At 46.0% G+C, this 17,744-nt stretch overlaps 2 protein-coding genes across 14 annotated transcripts in view; both read right to left on the bottom strand.

Moving 5' to 3' along the window:
* The window catches only part of acss1 (acyl-CoA synthetase short chain family member 1), a 29,953-nt gene extending 16,455 nt beyond the window's left edge, over positions 1 to 13,498 (bottom strand). Inside the window, exons 1-5 of the mRNA XM_031751644.2 lie at positions 13,001 to 13,498; positions 8,405 to 8,501; positions 4,994 to 5,193; positions 399 to 574; positions 170 to 322 (exon numbers count right to left, since the gene is read on the bottom strand). Coding sequence (XP_031607504.1) covers positions 170 to 322; positions 399 to 574; positions 4,994 to 5,193; positions 8,405 to 8,501; positions 13,001 to 13,304 — 930 coding nt within the window. The 5' untranslated portion in view covers positions 13,305 to 13,498. The remainder of the gene's footprint in view (positions 1 to 169; positions 323 to 398; positions 575 to 4,993; positions 5,194 to 8,404; positions 8,502 to 13,000) is intronic.
* A 2,075-nt stretch (positions 13,499 to 15,573) lies between these two features.
* The window catches only part of LOC116329598 (zinc finger protein 45-like), a 37,877-nt gene continuing 35,706 nt past the window's right edge, over positions 15,574 to 17,744 (bottom strand). For all 13 annotated transcript variants that reach the window (XM_039621360.1, XM_039621361.1, XM_039621355.1 and 10 more), the window contains one exon: positions 15,574 to 17,506. In XM_039621360.1, the coding sequence (XP_039477294.1) occupies positions 16,251 to 17,506 (1,256 nt within the window). In that variant the 3' untranslated portion in view covers positions 15,574 to 16,250. The remainder of the gene's footprint in view (positions 17,507 to 17,744) is intronic.

The following is a 17,744-nucleotide window of genomic DNA, read 5'->3' as shown; positions in this document are numbered from 1 at the left end:
CCTGCAGCCAATCAAAAGTCAGCACCTGACGCCAGAGAGGAGAACCTGCACTGACCTCTGCACCTGAACTCTGCCCTAAAGATTTCTGCCCTGGAAACATCAAATATCGTTCTCCTGCTGACGTTCCGCAGAAGCTCCACACAGAAAGTTTTAGGAAGAGGACGAGTACCTGGTGTGTCAGGGATGCGTACAGCAGGTATCCAGCCTGTGTGTGGACAACGCCCTTCGGTTTGCCCGTGCTGCCTGACGTGTAGAGCAGGAAGAGGAGGTCCTCGCTGTCCAGAGGCTCGGGGGCACAGACGGCCGGCTGAGACGACATCGCCTGCAACACGACACGGAGCTCAAACGCTGATCAACGATTCAATATTCAGATTGTATCAATAAACTATCGATCTCACTTCCTCCAGCCGGACGTCCCTCTCTCCCATCACCGCCGGCGTCTCAGTCCTCTGACAGACGAAGACGTGCTGAACGGAGGGACAGGTCTTCACCGCGGCGTCTACCATGGCTTTGAGCTGGATGACCCGGCCTCCTCTCACACCTTCATTAAAGGTGATCACGGCTTTACAACCAGCTGGAGAGCAGCAGAGGGACAGTTTGTCATGATTTAATGATGAAGTGGAGTTCCTCAGGGCTCAACCCTGGGTCCTCTTTCATTTCACTTTATTGCTTCTTTATAAAAGTTTCCCCTGCGGTCACACTCAGGAGAATCAGTAAAGTCAGAGATCACGCCCAGGTGTTTGACATGTGACATCACCTGATCTGTTACCTGAGGAGCACACACTGAGCACTTCTTCTTCTCTTGTATGACTTTACAACTCAGTCTTTACTCGTCGAACGCCGTTACTTATTAACAGACGTTCCTCTGAGAGGTTATTACAGTTAATCTGCTTTATGAATGGACAGTGAGTGTGTGTGTCACAGACACTGTTTGTGTGTCTGATGTTGTGAGCTGCCTCATTTTGTTTTTTTGTTGTGGAATTTGATCTCATTTGAAAGTTCTACAGTTGAATCCGAGTCCTGAGCGGCATCACAGATGTTGGTTTTAAAGAAAGTTTGATCCTGTCAGCTTTAAAATATTAATTATTGTCATGATTACTAATATCATAATTCTCTGAATGTGTACATTTAAATGTGTTTTTGTGTCTGACAGTGAAAATCTGTCAACAGGAAGTCAAACTGTGGCTGAAAACAGATCCAGAGTCAACCTTTGAACTGGATAGAAATTTAAGAGTCTGGTGATAAAACGTCGCTGCGTCTGTGCCAGAGGTCAGAGGTCAGTGTCAGGGTTGGCTCTGACTAAAGCGAGTGTGTGTCTGCTGCTGGTTTTGGTTCATGTGAAGAAATTGTTGAACTTCAGACAAACTTCAGCTCCCAGCTCATAATCTGCAGATAATCCCAGATTTAATGCAAATAAGCATCAAATATGCAATAACACAAAGGTGCACTGCCCTGTATGTGCTTTTTCAGCCATCAGCCACAGAGGACGCTGGAAGGAGGCAGGGATTGGCTGAAAAAATATGTTTTGGTAAATTTATCATCAGCATGAGTCTGATGAGGATTTGCTTCTTAAATCTGCACCAAGAAAAAAGAAAAAAACTGAGAAATAACTGCAGAAACTCAGAGAAACCCTAAAAAGATTCAGAGGACAGAAGAATCGCTGGTTTCCTCGTTTCCTGCTGCTGTTGGTTCAAACGACCGCTGGGTATTTATTGCTGCTCCTGAAATGCCGCGCTTCACTGATTTGTTTCCAAAACACAGAAACGTCCCCGAACGGTGAGGCTGACCTCCACGGACCTGAACCCTCCCCCTGCTGTCAGACCAGACGTACCAAAAGCTAAAAATGACTCTGTGTGATTCTGCGGAAATCGAACAGTCAGAGCTTTAAATGTTCAGTCTTTGTGAGAGATTAGACCGCACAGAGAGCGTGGGGGACTGACATGCAGGAAATGGTCCGGCGCGGACAGCAAACAGGTCACCTGTTCAGCCAGGTGAGGTGCAGCAGCAGCCCACAGGGTAAATGTTTAACATGTCACAGACTCCATGTGTGAAATACAGCAGTGGATCCAGGATGCCCTCGGGAGCTTTGAATTAGTGTCTCACACTGTTTAAAAGCATAAATATTAATACTCTTTTGATTAAAATACTAATTTCATAATGGTAATAAATATTGATAAAAAGAAGTTAAATATAATAAATACTGATAAAAAGCATGTAAACATAAGTTTAATTAATATGTATGTATGTATATGTAATATATAAATGGTGTGGGGGCAGGACTTTGTCCTTTAGAGTGTGTTTGTTAGATCCACTGGGCAACCAATCATTGGCTGGTCTGACCCTCCCCCAGTTTGTGTGCGCTGCTCAGACACCTGTGTGTGCCTACTGCCTTCGTGTGCCAGGCAGTGTTGCCAACTTAGCGACTTTGTCGCTATATTTAGCGAGTTTTCAGACCCCCTAGCGACTTTTTTTCTTAAAAAAGTCGCTAAAAAAAGACGTGAAAGCACGTATCGCTTTTACTCTCAACAAGCAGCGGGTGCTGTAACACAGTCAGTTCTTCTTTTACTCTTTTACTCTTATGCTGTTTTGTGGATCACAAGGTTTAAAACTACTTATAAACACACACACACAAAGTAACTCCACCAGAGTGCCTATTTCGGGTCACTTTTGCCGGTCCAAGCCCGGGTAAAGGAGCAGGGTTGGAATTGTGACATTAAAAAAAAATAATAATTGCTAAAAGAAATTTAATTTGTAGTTCTAAATAAACTCTAAATGCATTTAGGACGTTTTTACTCACTTTATGTCTCTTCCACGATGTTATTTCTCTCTCCAACAACATAGGTTACAATTATATTAGCATGACCAATTATGCAAATTAGGTGATGACGTCATTTAGCGACTTCTAGCGACTTTTAGGACAACCAATAGCGATTTTCCTTACTGAGGAGTTGGCAACACTGGTGCCAGGCAGATATGCCAGAGACACAGACGGTGAAAGATCCGTTTACCCGTGCGGTGAAGAAGCTAGCTGGATAGTAAAAGTCCTTTTTTCGGTGAAAATAATAAGAGTGATACTGTATTCCAGAGGCCGTGAGCCAGCGTGAGCACTGTGAAGCCCCGTGTAGCATTTGTTGCTTCACATGTTACGTCCCAGGCAGTGCGTGTGCGCTAGCATAGCATGCTACTTGCCGCTAGCTCCGATGCTAACTTCCGCTAGCCATTTTGCAATGAAAGTGCCATTTCCGAGGCTAAAGCAATTAGCACTGAGTCTGCACTTTATACGAAATGTTCTTTAAAGGTTCATGTCACATTACTGTGGTATTGATGTATAATGTATGGTTTTGTGTGAGGTTATGTTAGCACATGTTCACTTTTCTCATGGTGCTAATTATAGTTCTGCAACGTGAAATTAAGTGCCTTCACCTGCACTTTACTTAGCTGAAACTTGATAAGTCTCAAGCCAATGTGTGTTTTAATGCACTGCTGAGCTATTTTGTATTATTTTAAATGTGTGTTTCCTATGCACCTTTTCCCTTTGAAATTGGAATAAATTGTTGTACAACATAGAATATTTTGAAAGAAATTTAGAAACACTACAAGCAACTAGTAGTAATAATAAGTTACAGACATCATAGCTTAAATGTTGAACTACTGTGTTCTGGCCTGGTCCCCAGGTCAGGTTTTTTCCCTTTGCTTATTTGGATTGGTTTTGAGGACCTGAGAAGAATCGAGGATCCCTTTTCCAGTAACGGATGGCGAGCCCAGCCCAAAGAGCCGGATGAACTGGTAGATTGTAACCCGACTGGTTACGAACACACTGAGTGACTATTGAACATTGACAGACTGAAATTGACTTTAAAAAGGACACAAAAGACTATATATCCTTGGGTCGACCATTTGTGGGGTTTATTTGATTTTATTTTGTTTTCAAGAAGCGCGCTCTACTTTTGTTAAATGTGCACAAGCTGCTAAACTTTAATAATTGCTAATAAATGCAATTTTGTTTTCTACACCTACTGTGTACAAGTCAAATGGTAAATGGACTGATTCTTATATAGCGCTTTTCTACTCTCCCGGAGTACTCAAAGCGCTCTATACAACATGTCTCATTCACCCATTCACACCCATTCATACTCCGATGAACGCATCGGAGGGCAACTTGGGGTTAGTATCTCACCCAAGGATATTTGGCATGCAGACTGGAGAAGCCAAGGATCGAACCACCAACCTTCTCATCAGTAGCTGATCTGCTCTACCACCTGAGCCACAGCCACCCCACAGTCCTCTGTTGTCATACACCCTTGGCTCCTACGAATCTAGAACCTGTCTGATCTGGCCCATATTTCCCTTCTGTCCTCGCACTGTGGTTAAAGGTAACTATACTGCCTGTACTACATACAAAGAAGGCAAGAAGTAGCACTAACAGGTCTTACATGCCCACTACTAGTATTGCAGCACCAGTGTTACACATACATGACTCGTTTCTAATAATGAGGCATTTGAGATTTTCCTCGAGTGGCTGAGGAATGGTCACGATCCGGCCATTCAAGCTGTGCTCCACATGTGTGCAGGTCAGTGTCATCTATCAGGTTTCCTCTGGTCTGTAGAACAGGTAAGGACTGCTGAATCTGTAAGTTTGCTCACAGTAATTGTGCAGTGTGTTTTTGGTTCATGTTGTGTCTCTCTCCATTAAAATTAAACTACCATGAAAATGGATCAAATCATTACTCCCTCAGTGTGTCAGCGTTCCTAGCATGAATGAATGAAGCACCTTTACATGTGTGTTTGTTGGTGATCTGCACCTGCTGAAACAACTTTAACATCAATTCTCACCGCACCTCTCACAGCTCATCTTTCCTTAGAGACCCAAAGAATTCATCATAATGAAAATAACAACAATCACTTCTGTGTGTTTCATCTCTTTGGTGGGAATGAATTTTATGAGGGGCTGACATCAGAGGGATGATGATGATGATGAGAGAGGTGTACTCACCGTCTTGGATCCTTCCTGCTAGAGCATCAGAGCTGAATCCGGCGAACACTACGGTGTGCACCGCGCCGATACGGGCACACGCCAACATGGCTGCCACCGCCAGCGGAGACACGGACATATAAATGGCAACTCGGTCACCTTTGTTGATCCCGTGGCTCTTCAGGGCGTTGGCGAGGCGGCAAGTTGTCTCCAGCAACTCCCTGTGGGTCAGACAGAGTGAGGATGATCAAGGTGGCTGATCATTTCCAGCTTTGAGTATTCATTCTCAAAGGGAAGAGCAGCTTTGCATGACTCGTAGTTTGAAATAATCCTTCTTTATCTGAGTTCATCATCCATCTAAAACCAGCTGCTTTAGCTCCTCCCCTTAAAGAAAACAGGACTGATCAGACAGCAGGACATGGGAGGAAACGATTAACAGCTGGTCAGAACCATCACCTGACGAGAGCTGAACCTGCATCGCGGTTGATGGCGCCGCTCCGTACATACCTGTGCTTGGTGTGGCTGTGTCAATGTCACCACCGAAACACTAGTTGGCAGTGGAGTTCCTGTCTTCAGAAAGGATATCAGAAGGAGAGGCTGGAAACGGGAGATAACTAATGTGGAGGCACCTAACCAAAGGCCAATCATAGTCACCGCAGGCTATTACATTTGCAGACAGGTGTAGGTAGGTTAGGGTGGTGCAGGTTCAGGTGTGGCTACGACATAACACAGGAGTATGACTCCCACCGTGACCCTTCTGAAAGCTGAACCTGTAAGTTCGAGTGCAGCACCCTAAAAATATCCGGTCTTTAAGTGATGACGTATGAACCCTGGGCCCAAACTGCTCTGTTTATTAAGGCTGTTGTGTTTTTAACATGTTTTCTATCTTGTTACATTTAATCTGAACAAGCCCCTAAAAACAGTCAGTGATCACTGTCGTCCTCTCTCGGTTTTTATCACCACTGTTCATTTTAAAGCTCAGTTTTTAAACCTTCCGATGTAACTACAGCCCAGCCCATGCAGCAGTATATTAATGACTAACCTGGTATTGTGGATGGATTATCTCAGTTGTTCTCCTGACTGAAGTTTGGTCCGTTTACAGCATCCTGCCATGCGATTGCATTTGTCCCTAACCATCGGGAACCCTCACGTTAACTTTTATCCAGTGGGAAAAAGTTAGCGTTCATCCTCCAGCTTCACTGTGTGTATGCTATGCTAACATAGCTGTGTCACTAGCGATCACGTAGCACATCATTATATACCAGCTAGCCCAACTTCAGTAACCCTACAAACGTCACTGCTGTTTAGGATGTTAAACTTAATTGTTGTACCTGGTAAAGCAGCAACGCTGATCATTTTATTAAAGATGAAAGAATTTAAATAGTTTGTAAATCTCAGTGATGTCGCAGTGTTCATTTGACTTTGGGACCTCAAGCGGAGTTTGGACCCGGAAACAGCTGATGACGTCAGACTTAAAGACCGGATAACTACACCTCCAGTTCTGCACCATCATTTCCTCCCTATGCATTTTCAGGCTCCTTCCTCTTCGCCACAGTTTTCTCTAAGAGAGAAACTCAGACACACCTCACAGCTAGCGTGCTGGGACTGCATTGGGCATTTACTGCATTGAAGATCACAGCTGCTTCTTCACAGAGGATCTCCTCCCTGATCTGCCCGGTGCTGGACCTTGTGGAGGTCACGGAGACTGGCTGGCTCTAGTGACCATTGACCTTCTGGTCAGCTATCGAGCTGGTGGGTAACAGACGTCTCTGAAAACGTCAGAGCGCTTTTGCAAATATGTGATGTCTTGATAAACCAAGCAGATATTTGAAGTTTACACAGCTACATTCTCGCCTGAAAATATGTTAAAAGTTTATTTTGTGTCACAGAAAGAGGAATAAGAGTAATATTTAAACTAAGTAGCGGCCGCCATTGTTGAAAACTGGAATTGGCTGGGCCACGCTATGAATTTTGGGATATGGTGGGCCACGAAGGATACACTCGACCCATCCTTCAAATCTGGGGAAAAGGAGGACGCATTTGTCGGCCGGATTCGGAGGAGTCTACAAATTTGGACAGCCTTCGTCGCGTTGCTGTGACGTAATTGGTCTACAAATGCGGCCTCAGGAGGATGCAGCCTACATTTTGGGACACAGCTCTAGTGTCACGATCCTGGGTCTTTTGACCCGGCGTTTTGAGTTTTAGTTTATTTTGATGTTTATGGTATGTTTAAGTTCTTTAGGTTATCTAAGTTCATTTGCTTATTAGTTTCCCCTTGTGTTTTCAACCCCTGTTAAGTCTCCCTTGCCCTTCATGTGTTTCATGTCTGCGTCTTATGTTTCTTGTTTTATTTTGAAGAGGTCTTGTGTTTCTATGTTCACTATATTTAGTTTTACTCTTTCCCTGCGAGTTCATTATGTTCATGTGGGTTGTGCTGTTTTGATCTTTATAGTTATCATTTCCCTAGGTTTCAGTTATGGTTATCATGGGTTTAGTTCTTAGGTTTTGTAATATGGCTTCACTGTGTTCCATGTTGTGTCTACTGTGCCTTTCTGTACCATGTTTCAGGTTCCTATGTTCTGTCTCCCCAGTTGCTGTTAAGTTTACATGTCTAGAGTTCAGTCAGTGTGTTTCCCGTTTTACTTTGAAGGTCCGTGTCTCATGTCAGTGTTTCTAGTTTTGCTTCCCTTGTCTCGTCCAGCCTGATTACTCCCAGCTGTGCTCTCCTTCTGTGTCTCATTCCCTCGTTATCCCTCTGTGTATTTAAGCCCTGTGTTTCTCTTTGTCAGTGTCGTAGTCTCCCTCATGGCTGTGTTTCCCTGTGTGTCGGTTTATCCATGTCCCAGTTTAGTTTAGTTATATTTTTCGTGCCATCCTGCAATAAAGCAGCTTTTTTTTTAGTTTAATTCCTACGTGGTGAGTTGTGCGTTTGGGTCCTTGTTCCTGCCTACACACAGCTGAAACATGATATCTAGAGTCATTTGTGGTTACGTCCTGTTTTACTTTGAAGGTTAATCTTCTGTTGTGTGTCCTTCTAGTTCTACATCCTGCCTGGTGTTTCTTGCTGTGTAATCTTTGTTTGTTCTCTTCGAGATGATGTTGTTCCAGTTGGACTTTGCTGTGTTTGGATTTGGTTATCTCCTCCTAAGCTTTCATACTGTTGGCAGAGAGACTCTCAGCTGAATATATCAATCAGACCATCACAGCTGTAACTGAAACCGTGCAAAGTGAAGCTGCTAACAGCTGAAGTTTCTGGAGCCAGGTGAAGATGCACAGCACATCTGAAACACCTGCTCCACATTTACGTTGCTCTAACAACTTTGTGGCTTAGCTGTGTGCTGATAGGATAAAGAGCGGTGTCATCTGCATAGAGGGAGATCATGGCTGGATTTCTACCAGTAGAGCTGATTAGATGATAACAGGTGTTCTTACCTGTAGGTGACCTTCACCTCAGTGCCGGGTTCATCTCGCTCCCAGATCAGAGCCACTCGGTCCGGATGTTTTTCCACGTGGACGTCCAGGCAGTTCACTGACAGACAGACAGACGGCGACTCAAACTGAAGCTTCAACAAACTAAACTTTATATCAAACAATAAAAACCAGATTCAGATCGCACAGTGCTCACTCACACAGATTTAGACAGATTTGTGAACGATATCTGAGAGTCATGGGTCTTTGTGTTTGTAGAACATGTTTCAGAGCTTGCTCAAAGGGGGTCATATGATTGTTGGGTTTTTCCTCCGTATCTGCTGTACAATAGAAAGGGCCTTCAGGTGACTGCTGTTGTGATTTGGCGCTATATAAATAAAATTGAATTGAAAAAAATTGAATCTTTGAGTTCAGCTCATGAAAAATGGGAGCAAAAACAAAAGTGTTGAGTTTTTGTTCAGTGTAATATCAGTTTGTTTTCCTACACAGCAGCACCAGGAGAATAAGCTTTAAACATTTCATGAACTGTCCCAGTATCTCCCATCATTTCCAGGATCCTTGGCATCTTTTAGCAGACTGGTGACTCCAAACGTGAGCAGAAACAGCACAAAGTGAACCTTTTAAAGCCAAAAATACAAATGTGTCACAGACAAGGCAGCTGCATAAACTCGAGGCAGGACACAAACGAGGACGGCAAACAGACACAACGGCACGGGCAGACTGAGCCTATTTATACAAAGTGACCCAAACACAAAACAGGACGGCACTGACCAGAGACCAAAAACCCCCACAAGGGAAGGCTGGGAACTACAGGGAATAAACCCTGACCACAACACGACTGGAAATACGCGGAGCTAAAGAGCACTGACGAATGTGGAAATCAAACTAAACTAAAACCAGAGCAGAACGCAAGTTCACAACCTCAGAAATCTGTACGCTCTACAACCTGAGGCACCTGTTAGTCAAAGAGGCCACACCCCTAATAATGCTTTAAGCCTCAGTCCTACATGCTACACCTGTAGAAGTGTTATGGGGGTAAATTATCTACAGACACCAGAAATGTTTGTGTATCAGGCTGTCAATATGTTGACTCACTGCTGCCTCTGCTGGACACGAGAGAAACTGCAGGTTTGAGGCTTTCTTTTTCAGCCCTGGATGGCTTAATGCAGCTTGTTAACTTCCTCAGAGCTGCACAGATGGTCTCCCCCTGAATGAGATCCTGCTGCATCATCTGAGGCTGTTTAATCAGGACATCCAGACTTTTCAAAAAGCAGAATCCAGAATTCCTCCTCACGGCTGCTGAGTCCTGTCAGCAGCTACAGGAACGTCTGGTGGAGGTCTGAAAGTTATGCACTGATAGATTCACAGACCGGCCTGACTCTGAGTGCTCGCAGAGTCTCAGTGATGGTGTTTGTGGTGAAAATCACACCGCCAATATTTCACTTTACTCACTTTGCTTCTGGATTTTCAGCCTCGGAGGTGGATTTCATGCAGAAACTCTGACTGACTAAAACATGATCAGTTCTACTAAGCAAACCTTTGAAGCTGAGGAAACAAATGTTTCTCTTCATTGTTTAATAATCTTTGAGAAGACATGATTCAAGCCAGTGTGACAAACATCATCACACTCCTATACTTACTCGTTTTATCTCATCAGGTTTCAGTTCATCGTGAAACCTTAAAGACCTGCAGCTGCAGCTGTGTCCTCTATCTCTCGTGTTTTGTGGCGTCAGCATCTCTCAGATCCTCTAATGATTAATTCTGTATCTGATGCAAAGTGCTGCAAACACATCGTGTGATGCAGAGCATCTTCATTTATGTTCTGATTGAACATTAATCTAAAAATGGGCTTAAATCTGCAGATCCTGTCACGCAGCAGCTTTACAAAGTCATTTATGTAACAAAGAGCAGGAACAGAAAAGAAAAGCATCCAATCAGATTGGAGAGAAATCCTCCAGCCGGCGTGATTGGAATATTATTGGAATATTATTGGATTATTATTGGATTATCATGTGAGAGAGAAAAACAACAGAGGAGGATAAAGAGAGAAACGCAGTCAGGTCACACCCTGCAGAGAGGCAGATACTCAGTAAACCATTAGTAGTATTATTACTCATAGCACTGTCTACACAGTAACATGCACACAGTATGCTAATATATGAAACTTCCAGTCTGATCACTGACTCTTATTTAACCCAATAAACAATCAGTCCGCTGACTTTAATTCTTGATTTCTATCAAATCACATCAATAAAGATCAACGAGCACAGCAGCGGCAGCAACAATAACCTCTGCTGCAAACACTGAAGCAGAAACATTCAACTTCAGCACACAGATCAGAACGTCACATAAAAATGTCCCAACAGGACGCCAGCTCCTCCCCTGTCTCAGGTAAAGAGCTGCAGGTGTATGTTACTGATCAGGTGAAGTGGCTTTATTGTCATTTCGACCGTGTGCAGTGGTTCAATACACAGTAAACTGAGACAGCGTTCCTCCAACACCCTGCTGCAGACAATCAGCACAAAAACACAACAAAAACAGTGCAACATTAGACACAACTGTGCAATAGAAATGTGCAAAAGACTGAGCAAAATGTAACTGGTCAGTCCAGTCACCGAGTGTTCAGGAGTCTGACGGTTTGGGGGAAGAAGCTGTTCCTCAGTCGGGACGGGACGTCTTTCCAGAAGGCAGCAGGGTGAAGAGTGTGTGTGGGGTCCTCCACGATGCTGGTGGCTTTGCAGATGGAGCGGGTGAGATAGGTGTCTATGATGGAGGGAAGAGAGGCTCCAATGATCTTCTCAGCTGCTCTCACTATCAGTTGTAGGGTCTTGCAATCCGATACAGTGCAGTTACCGTACCAGACAGTGATGCAGCTGCTCAGGACGCTCTCGATAGTCCCTCTGTAGAAGGTGGTGAGAATGGATGGAGGGAGATGGCCCAGCTTCCACAGGAAGCAGAAACGCTGCTGGGCCTTCGTAGTTATGGAACTATTGTTGAGGGACCAGGAGAGGTTCTCCACCAGGTGGACACCAAGGAACCTGGTGCTCTTGACAACCTCCACAGAGGATCCATCGATGTTCAGTGGACAGTGATCTCTCCGTGCTCTCCTGAAGTCAACAATCAGGAGAAGTCTATCAAACATGTGTTGATAGACTTCAGTGCTGAAGTCTATCAACAGCATTCATCAGGTGTCTTATTGACAGGTGTGTTACTGACATGTGGGCTTGAGCTGAGCTTCAGGGGTCACCAGTTTCTGCAGTCATGGTCTGAAACATAATCATGTGACAGTAAAGGTGACCTTTGACCTGTTGGATATAAAACAGTATAAAATGGTTTGGATGAAGTCCAGGTGAGTGTGTGCAGAATCAGAGGCCGAACTGAGAGCTCTCACCCTGTTATCAGCCGAGCACATTCCTCCAGAGCACGCCTCCTCCTTGTGCCAACAGCTCATTATCAGCTCAGTCAGCAGCGGTGGCTCCGCCCAGCAACATGAAAGTAACGGGTGTGGTAAAAAACGGAAACAAACGACCACACAGGGAGCTGTGCGTATTCATAAAAAGGTGATGAGAGAAGCCTGCGGCACAGGACTGAACTTTACCTTCATTTTATGATCATTATATGTACTCACATGCATTAACACAGAAACAGACACGCCCACATGATCGATAACATGCGTTTGTTTAAAAGGATTCATTCATGTGCAAAAACACATGACTGTCTGCATGAATAAAGCTTGGTCTGAAAGCAGAACCATTATTAACCTTTACATGTGCTTCAGTCCGAGCCACAGAACAAACTGTGAAACAAACACATTTCTGACGTCTGGTGAGTCGTCCTTTTTCTGCCCTCATTAGGAGCCGCCATACAAACACTCAGACGGGCCAGAGCTTCAAACTGTGACTGATCAGCAACAAAAGAACACCCCCACCACTATTACACCAGCAGCTCTGACTGTAAGCAGGTTTTAAACTGAGCTCAGGCCTCAATGATCAAACTGTGTGACAACAACACCTTCATTTAGCCTCTTCATCAGAGCTGCAGACCCAGAGAGTCCCTTACACTTCCTACAGGCTTTATTTTTTCATTAAACACGCATTAAAGCATCAAACACACTCCAGAGAAAATCAAGGTACAAAACTACTTAATCAGATAAAACACATCAGTAAGTGTAATTAAAGTAGGGCTGCTAGCTGCAGCAGCACTGTTGTTACTGATTGATGGGAGATTAGATTAGTGTGGAAACAGCTGACGAAGTGAAAATGAAGTGAAAATCTGACTGAAGTCTGGCTCCGTTCGGCTTTTTATCAACTTTTTCTGCATTACAAACTTTGACTGAAGCGCACAAACAGCCGCACACACAGGCGAGTAAAATCAGGCACATTTTGAATGAAGTCTGGTGCAGACACTGGCTCCCCGCACAGAGGAGTTCAGGGCTCCTGCGGTCAGTATCGATCACTGATTAATAACAGAGTTATTAGCGTGTTATTGATTGGCTCGCGCAGGAAACGTGACCGACTCTCCGACACCGGGAAGATTGACTGAGCACGACGGAGGAACTCGGATTAAATCGGTCAGGTTATTGATCGGCGGAAAACTCACCGGACACGTTGAGCTTTCCTCCCAGGAACCAGCCGATCCTCCCGCTGCTCAGGTCGCAGTCCCGGACCCGGTGGAACGGTTCCGCCCAGCGGAGCCTGTCGGCGGCGGCAGACCCCCAGAACCGATCTGGGTCCGTAACGGAGAGCCGGTACAGGTCCCCGTGGGAGAGCCGGGACAGCTCGGTGCTCCAGGTCCCGGGGGCAGGAGGGTGAGGCTGGTAGGACAGGCACCTGCCGGGTCCCGGAGCCCTGCGGCGGCTCAGCACGGCCCAGAAGAGCCCGGGCCACCTGCTGCGCGCGGCCATGTCGATCCTGAGCGGTCAGCTGTGAGACTGGAACACCTCCGCTCCTCAGAGCCAGTCCCTCGGCCCTCCCACCCCTCAGGTGTGTCCAGGTGCAGCAGGTATGGAGGAACAGTAGTGCCGAGTTTCTGTGCTCCTGCATCCTCAGCATTATGAACAGAATTAGACCTGAAGTCTGAGTTTTGGATTGAAGAGTTAAAATGAAATTCTGAACTTTATTTATGAAATAAACTCTTTTTTTTGTAAAATAATAATAATAATAATAATTAAAAAACAATGAATTCACTCACTACTACTGATTATTTTCGAGAATTTATTTCATATTTATTCAGAAACATGTAATAAAAACATGTTTACATTTTTAATCCCATAATGATGTTTTTTATATTACATTTAAATTAAAGTCAGAATGTCAACTTTTATCTGCTCATGTTCACTTTTTATTGTCACATTTATTCATTAGAACTACACACAATTTCCTTTCTCGTCTTCTTATTGGTGGAAACCTGTTACATCACTTCCTTTGTAAACATAAAGAAACCATTTAAATTTGAACTAAGGTGTCCCAGGCTGAGCGTCCTCATGAAGCCGCCCGCTCACATTAAAACCTGCAGATATTTAAAAGTGATGGCACACCTGTGCGAGCAGTTTGGGTGTTTTGCATTTCTAAAGGAGGCTCTGTTAGCCGAGTGTCCACAGATGTGGAAAAACCTGCGGCACAGAAACAAGCAAAGCGTGCGAAACACGAGTTCCTCTCTGCGTGTTTTATTAAAATGTCAGCGCGAGGTCTGAAGATCGCACACAAGACCAAACGAGTCAAACAGGAAGGCCGTTTGTCATCGAGTGCGTGAGGTCGTACTTCAGACTCAGTTTTAGCTAAAACAAGGAGGTGATTTGTCTTCCAGCCAGCGATGAGCACGAGGACGCTGAAGAGAAGCTGCTGGATTTGTACAAAATGAAATGTATGCAGTGGACAGATATCCATGGTTACAGCCTCGACCAATAAAGAGGACGGATGCCCAAACTACTGTAATCTGCACATTTCCACTTTTTTTATTCTCAGAATTTTCTTTATGTCTTTATGTTTATAAAGAGACGAGCTGAAATACGAGGCTTTCAAAGATTAGAGACAGGAAGTTACCGCCGAGTGTTTCCTGTGTGGATAACAACAGTAAAACATGACAAAAGACACGATTAATCTGACATAAACAGCTGATCCCCGCTGTCAGCAACGCTTCAGCTTTAACCCTGTGAGAGTTTGACCACCTCGCCGACGTCCACGTCAAATCTGCAGCTCCTCGCATGCCTGCCAGCCAATAAGCTGTCACAATTATTAGCCCTCATCGAAACTGGGATTAACAGCTGCAGCTCTGACACAGGGACATGGAAAACATGGCGGACTTAACAGGTAAACAGAGGTCGTGTCCAAATTCATGGGCTGCATCCTCCTGAGGCCGCATTTGTAGACCGATTACGTCACAGCGACGCGCCGAAGGCTGTCCAAATTCGTGGACTCCTCCGAATGCAGCCGACAAATGCGTCCTCCTTTTCCCCGAATTTGAAGGATGGGTCGGGTGTGTCCTTTGTGGCCCACCATATCCCAGAATTCATAGCGCAGCCCAGCCAAACTCCAGTTTCCAACAATGGCGGCCGCTACTAAGTTTTAAAATTACTCTTATTAATCTTTCTGGGTCACAAAATACACTTTTAACATATTTTCAGGCGAGAAAGTAGCTGTGTAAACATCAAATATCTGCTCGGTTTATCAAGACATCGCATATTTGCAAAAATGCTTCAACGTTTTCGGAGACGTCTGTTACCCACCAGCTCGATAGCTAGCTGGGAGCTCGAGGGCCACTGAAGCCGCCGAGAACGGCACAACTCCAGGCACATCATTTTCAGATCACCGCGGACTTTCGCTACTCTGGTTAAACGTAATATATAAGTCACTTAGACAACCTAAAAAGGATATTGTTTGGCTTTTTTCAGTGTTTTATTTGTTCGTGAGTAAATCGGTTTGGCTGAGATTAAAGATATTAGATTAGATTAGATAAAATAAAACTTTATTAATCCCCCGGGTGGGTTCCTCCTTGGTTTTCACACAGCTGACTAAACATCAAACAGAAAACTGATTAAACAGAAGTATGAGACGGTCGAGAATTTACGCCAGTGTCCTGTTATATTTTAGATAGCAAGGAGCAGACGGCCGAGTTTATTAAACTCCACCGAGACAGCGGTGACGTTAATCAGAAGGCTAGACCGTCCCATTTCACAGCCATTTACTTCCGGCCTACCCGACCTTCTGAGGACCCGGCCCACGTAGACCGCGAAGGCCGGGTCCTCAGGAGGATGCAGCCCATGAATTTGGACACGACCACAGACAACAGTAGCAATCAGCCGTCGCCACGGTGATTAAACTGTTCAAACACAAAGGGTCAGGATTATCTGCTGATTGGATCCTTTAATCTCACCTCTGTTCAGATGAAAAACAGCTGGATTACATCAGCAGCTATCACAGAGGGGCACGGCCGACACAACAGAGGTCAAAGGTCACAAAGCAGGACAACTGGTCAAAATTCCAGGTGCTCTATTCTGAAAGTGCAGTGGAGGAACTGTGTGTATGTGTGGGCTGGAATCAGACTGTATATAAAGAACGGTCATTCACCTGTCAAAGAGGCCACGCCCCAAATAATACAAACGTCATTCTTCATTTTTCGGCGTGGCGATCATTTCTGATCTGAGTTTGTTTTCAAAATTAAAAGACGTCATAGGACACATCAGTAATAACTAATTTATTACCAAACAGATACGAGTTTAACGACCACGCGGCGCCACGCCTCACAGCTTTGGTGCAGAGTGCGACCGTGGCCACTGAGTTCTTAAACACTGTAAACACAAACGGGGAGTTCTTCCACTCCCCGTTTGTGTTTACGGTTTCATCGTTTTGCTTTAAAGACTCGACACCAGCTGGGCAGCGATTATGGATCCGCCTCGGACCGCCTCCTGTTCGATGCTGCTGACTGGTGGGAGGGCGTTTCCCTGCGCTGCTGTCTGCTGCGTCTGCTTCAGGTGAGCTTTGGTCTGCAGATGAGCCTTGAGAAAGGTCAGCAGGCGGAAGTGTTTGCCACAGTCGCGGCAGCTGTACGGCGTCTCGCCGCTGTGGATGCTGCGGTGCCTCATGAAGCTTGTGGCGAGGTTGAAGGTCTTGGGGCATAGCGAGCAGCGGTATGGTTTCTCTCCGGTGTGTGTGTAGCGGTGGTCGCGCAGCAGCTCCTTCAGACGGTAGCTTTTCCCACAGATGTCGCAGTGGAAAGGTTTCTCCCCGGTGTGGCTCCGCTGGTGTGCGCGGTACTGCGACGGGTTCGGGAACTTCTTGCCGCAGACCTCACAGCTAACGATGGCGTCGACAGCGGGCAGCTCATCGGCGGGCAGCTCGTGTGAGTGTTTGCTGATGACGTGGTTTTTCAGGCAGCGGAAGCTCTTGCCACAGACAGAGCAGAGCTGCCGCTCGCCGGTGTGTGTCGCCTGGTGGCTGCGCAGGTTGGCGGCCTGCGTGAAGCCCTTCCCACAGGTGGCGCAGCGGAACGGCCGCACTTCCTGGTGCACCAGCTTGTGGCGCGTCAGGTGGCAGGCGTGGTAGAAGCCCTTCCCGCAGATGTCACAGATGAACGACTTGTCGAAATGCGTGATGCGGTGCGTCTTCAACACGCTCGCGCAGGCGTAGCCCTTCCCGCAGATGTCGCAGTGGCAGCTCTTCTCGCCGGTGTGCCGCGCCTTCACGTGCAGGTCGCGGTGCGCCTTGTGGTTGAACCTCTTCGGGCAGAAGTCGCAGGTGTATGGCAGCAGCCCGTGATTTTTCAACTCGTGTTCACGCAGTTTCAGGATGCCAGTGAACCGCACGCCACACACCGAGCATGCCGGGTGAGCCTTCTTCTCGTGGTCGGCGATCCGCTCGCTGTTTGGAAACAACATGGCGCAGTGCGAGCACTGTTGGTGAGTTTCTGTTGCCTCACCAGACGCCACAAGTGGTGCTCCCTTCCTGCGGCCGCGAGGCCTCTTCCTGACCCCGCCCACTGCCACTGAGGCACTGCTGGATGGAGGCGACGTCAAGCGAGCGTACTCATGGTCATCGGCCTGAGGCACAGGTGAGGAGGGGGACAGCTCAGTCCCCTGACCTGTTACATCGCGCGTGCTTTCATTTCCACCTGCAACAGAGCAACAGGAAGTCTGTGAGCGGGACGTTACTCGTAGACGGGACAGTCGGATAGTTCTGGCACACCTTAACAAACTATCGGGTAACCTTAGAAAATATGATGTCACAGCCAATTGTGATGCTGTGATGTCACGCTACAGACAACACCTTCACCAAACACGTGCCTGTTTGGGGGCGTGGCCTGCTGCGTAACACCCACACTGTGTATAAGAACCTCGTGTTTTTCAGGT

This window comes from Oreochromis aureus, linkage group 13, assembly GCF_013358895.1.
Source record: "Oreochromis aureus strain Israel breed Guangdong linkage group 13, ZZ_aureus, whole genome shotgun sequence".
Lineage (NCBI taxonomy): Eukaryota > Metazoa > Chordata > Actinopteri > Cichliformes > Cichlidae > Oreochromis > Oreochromis aureus.
This window is presented reverse-complemented; position numbering and strand designations above follow the sequence as displayed.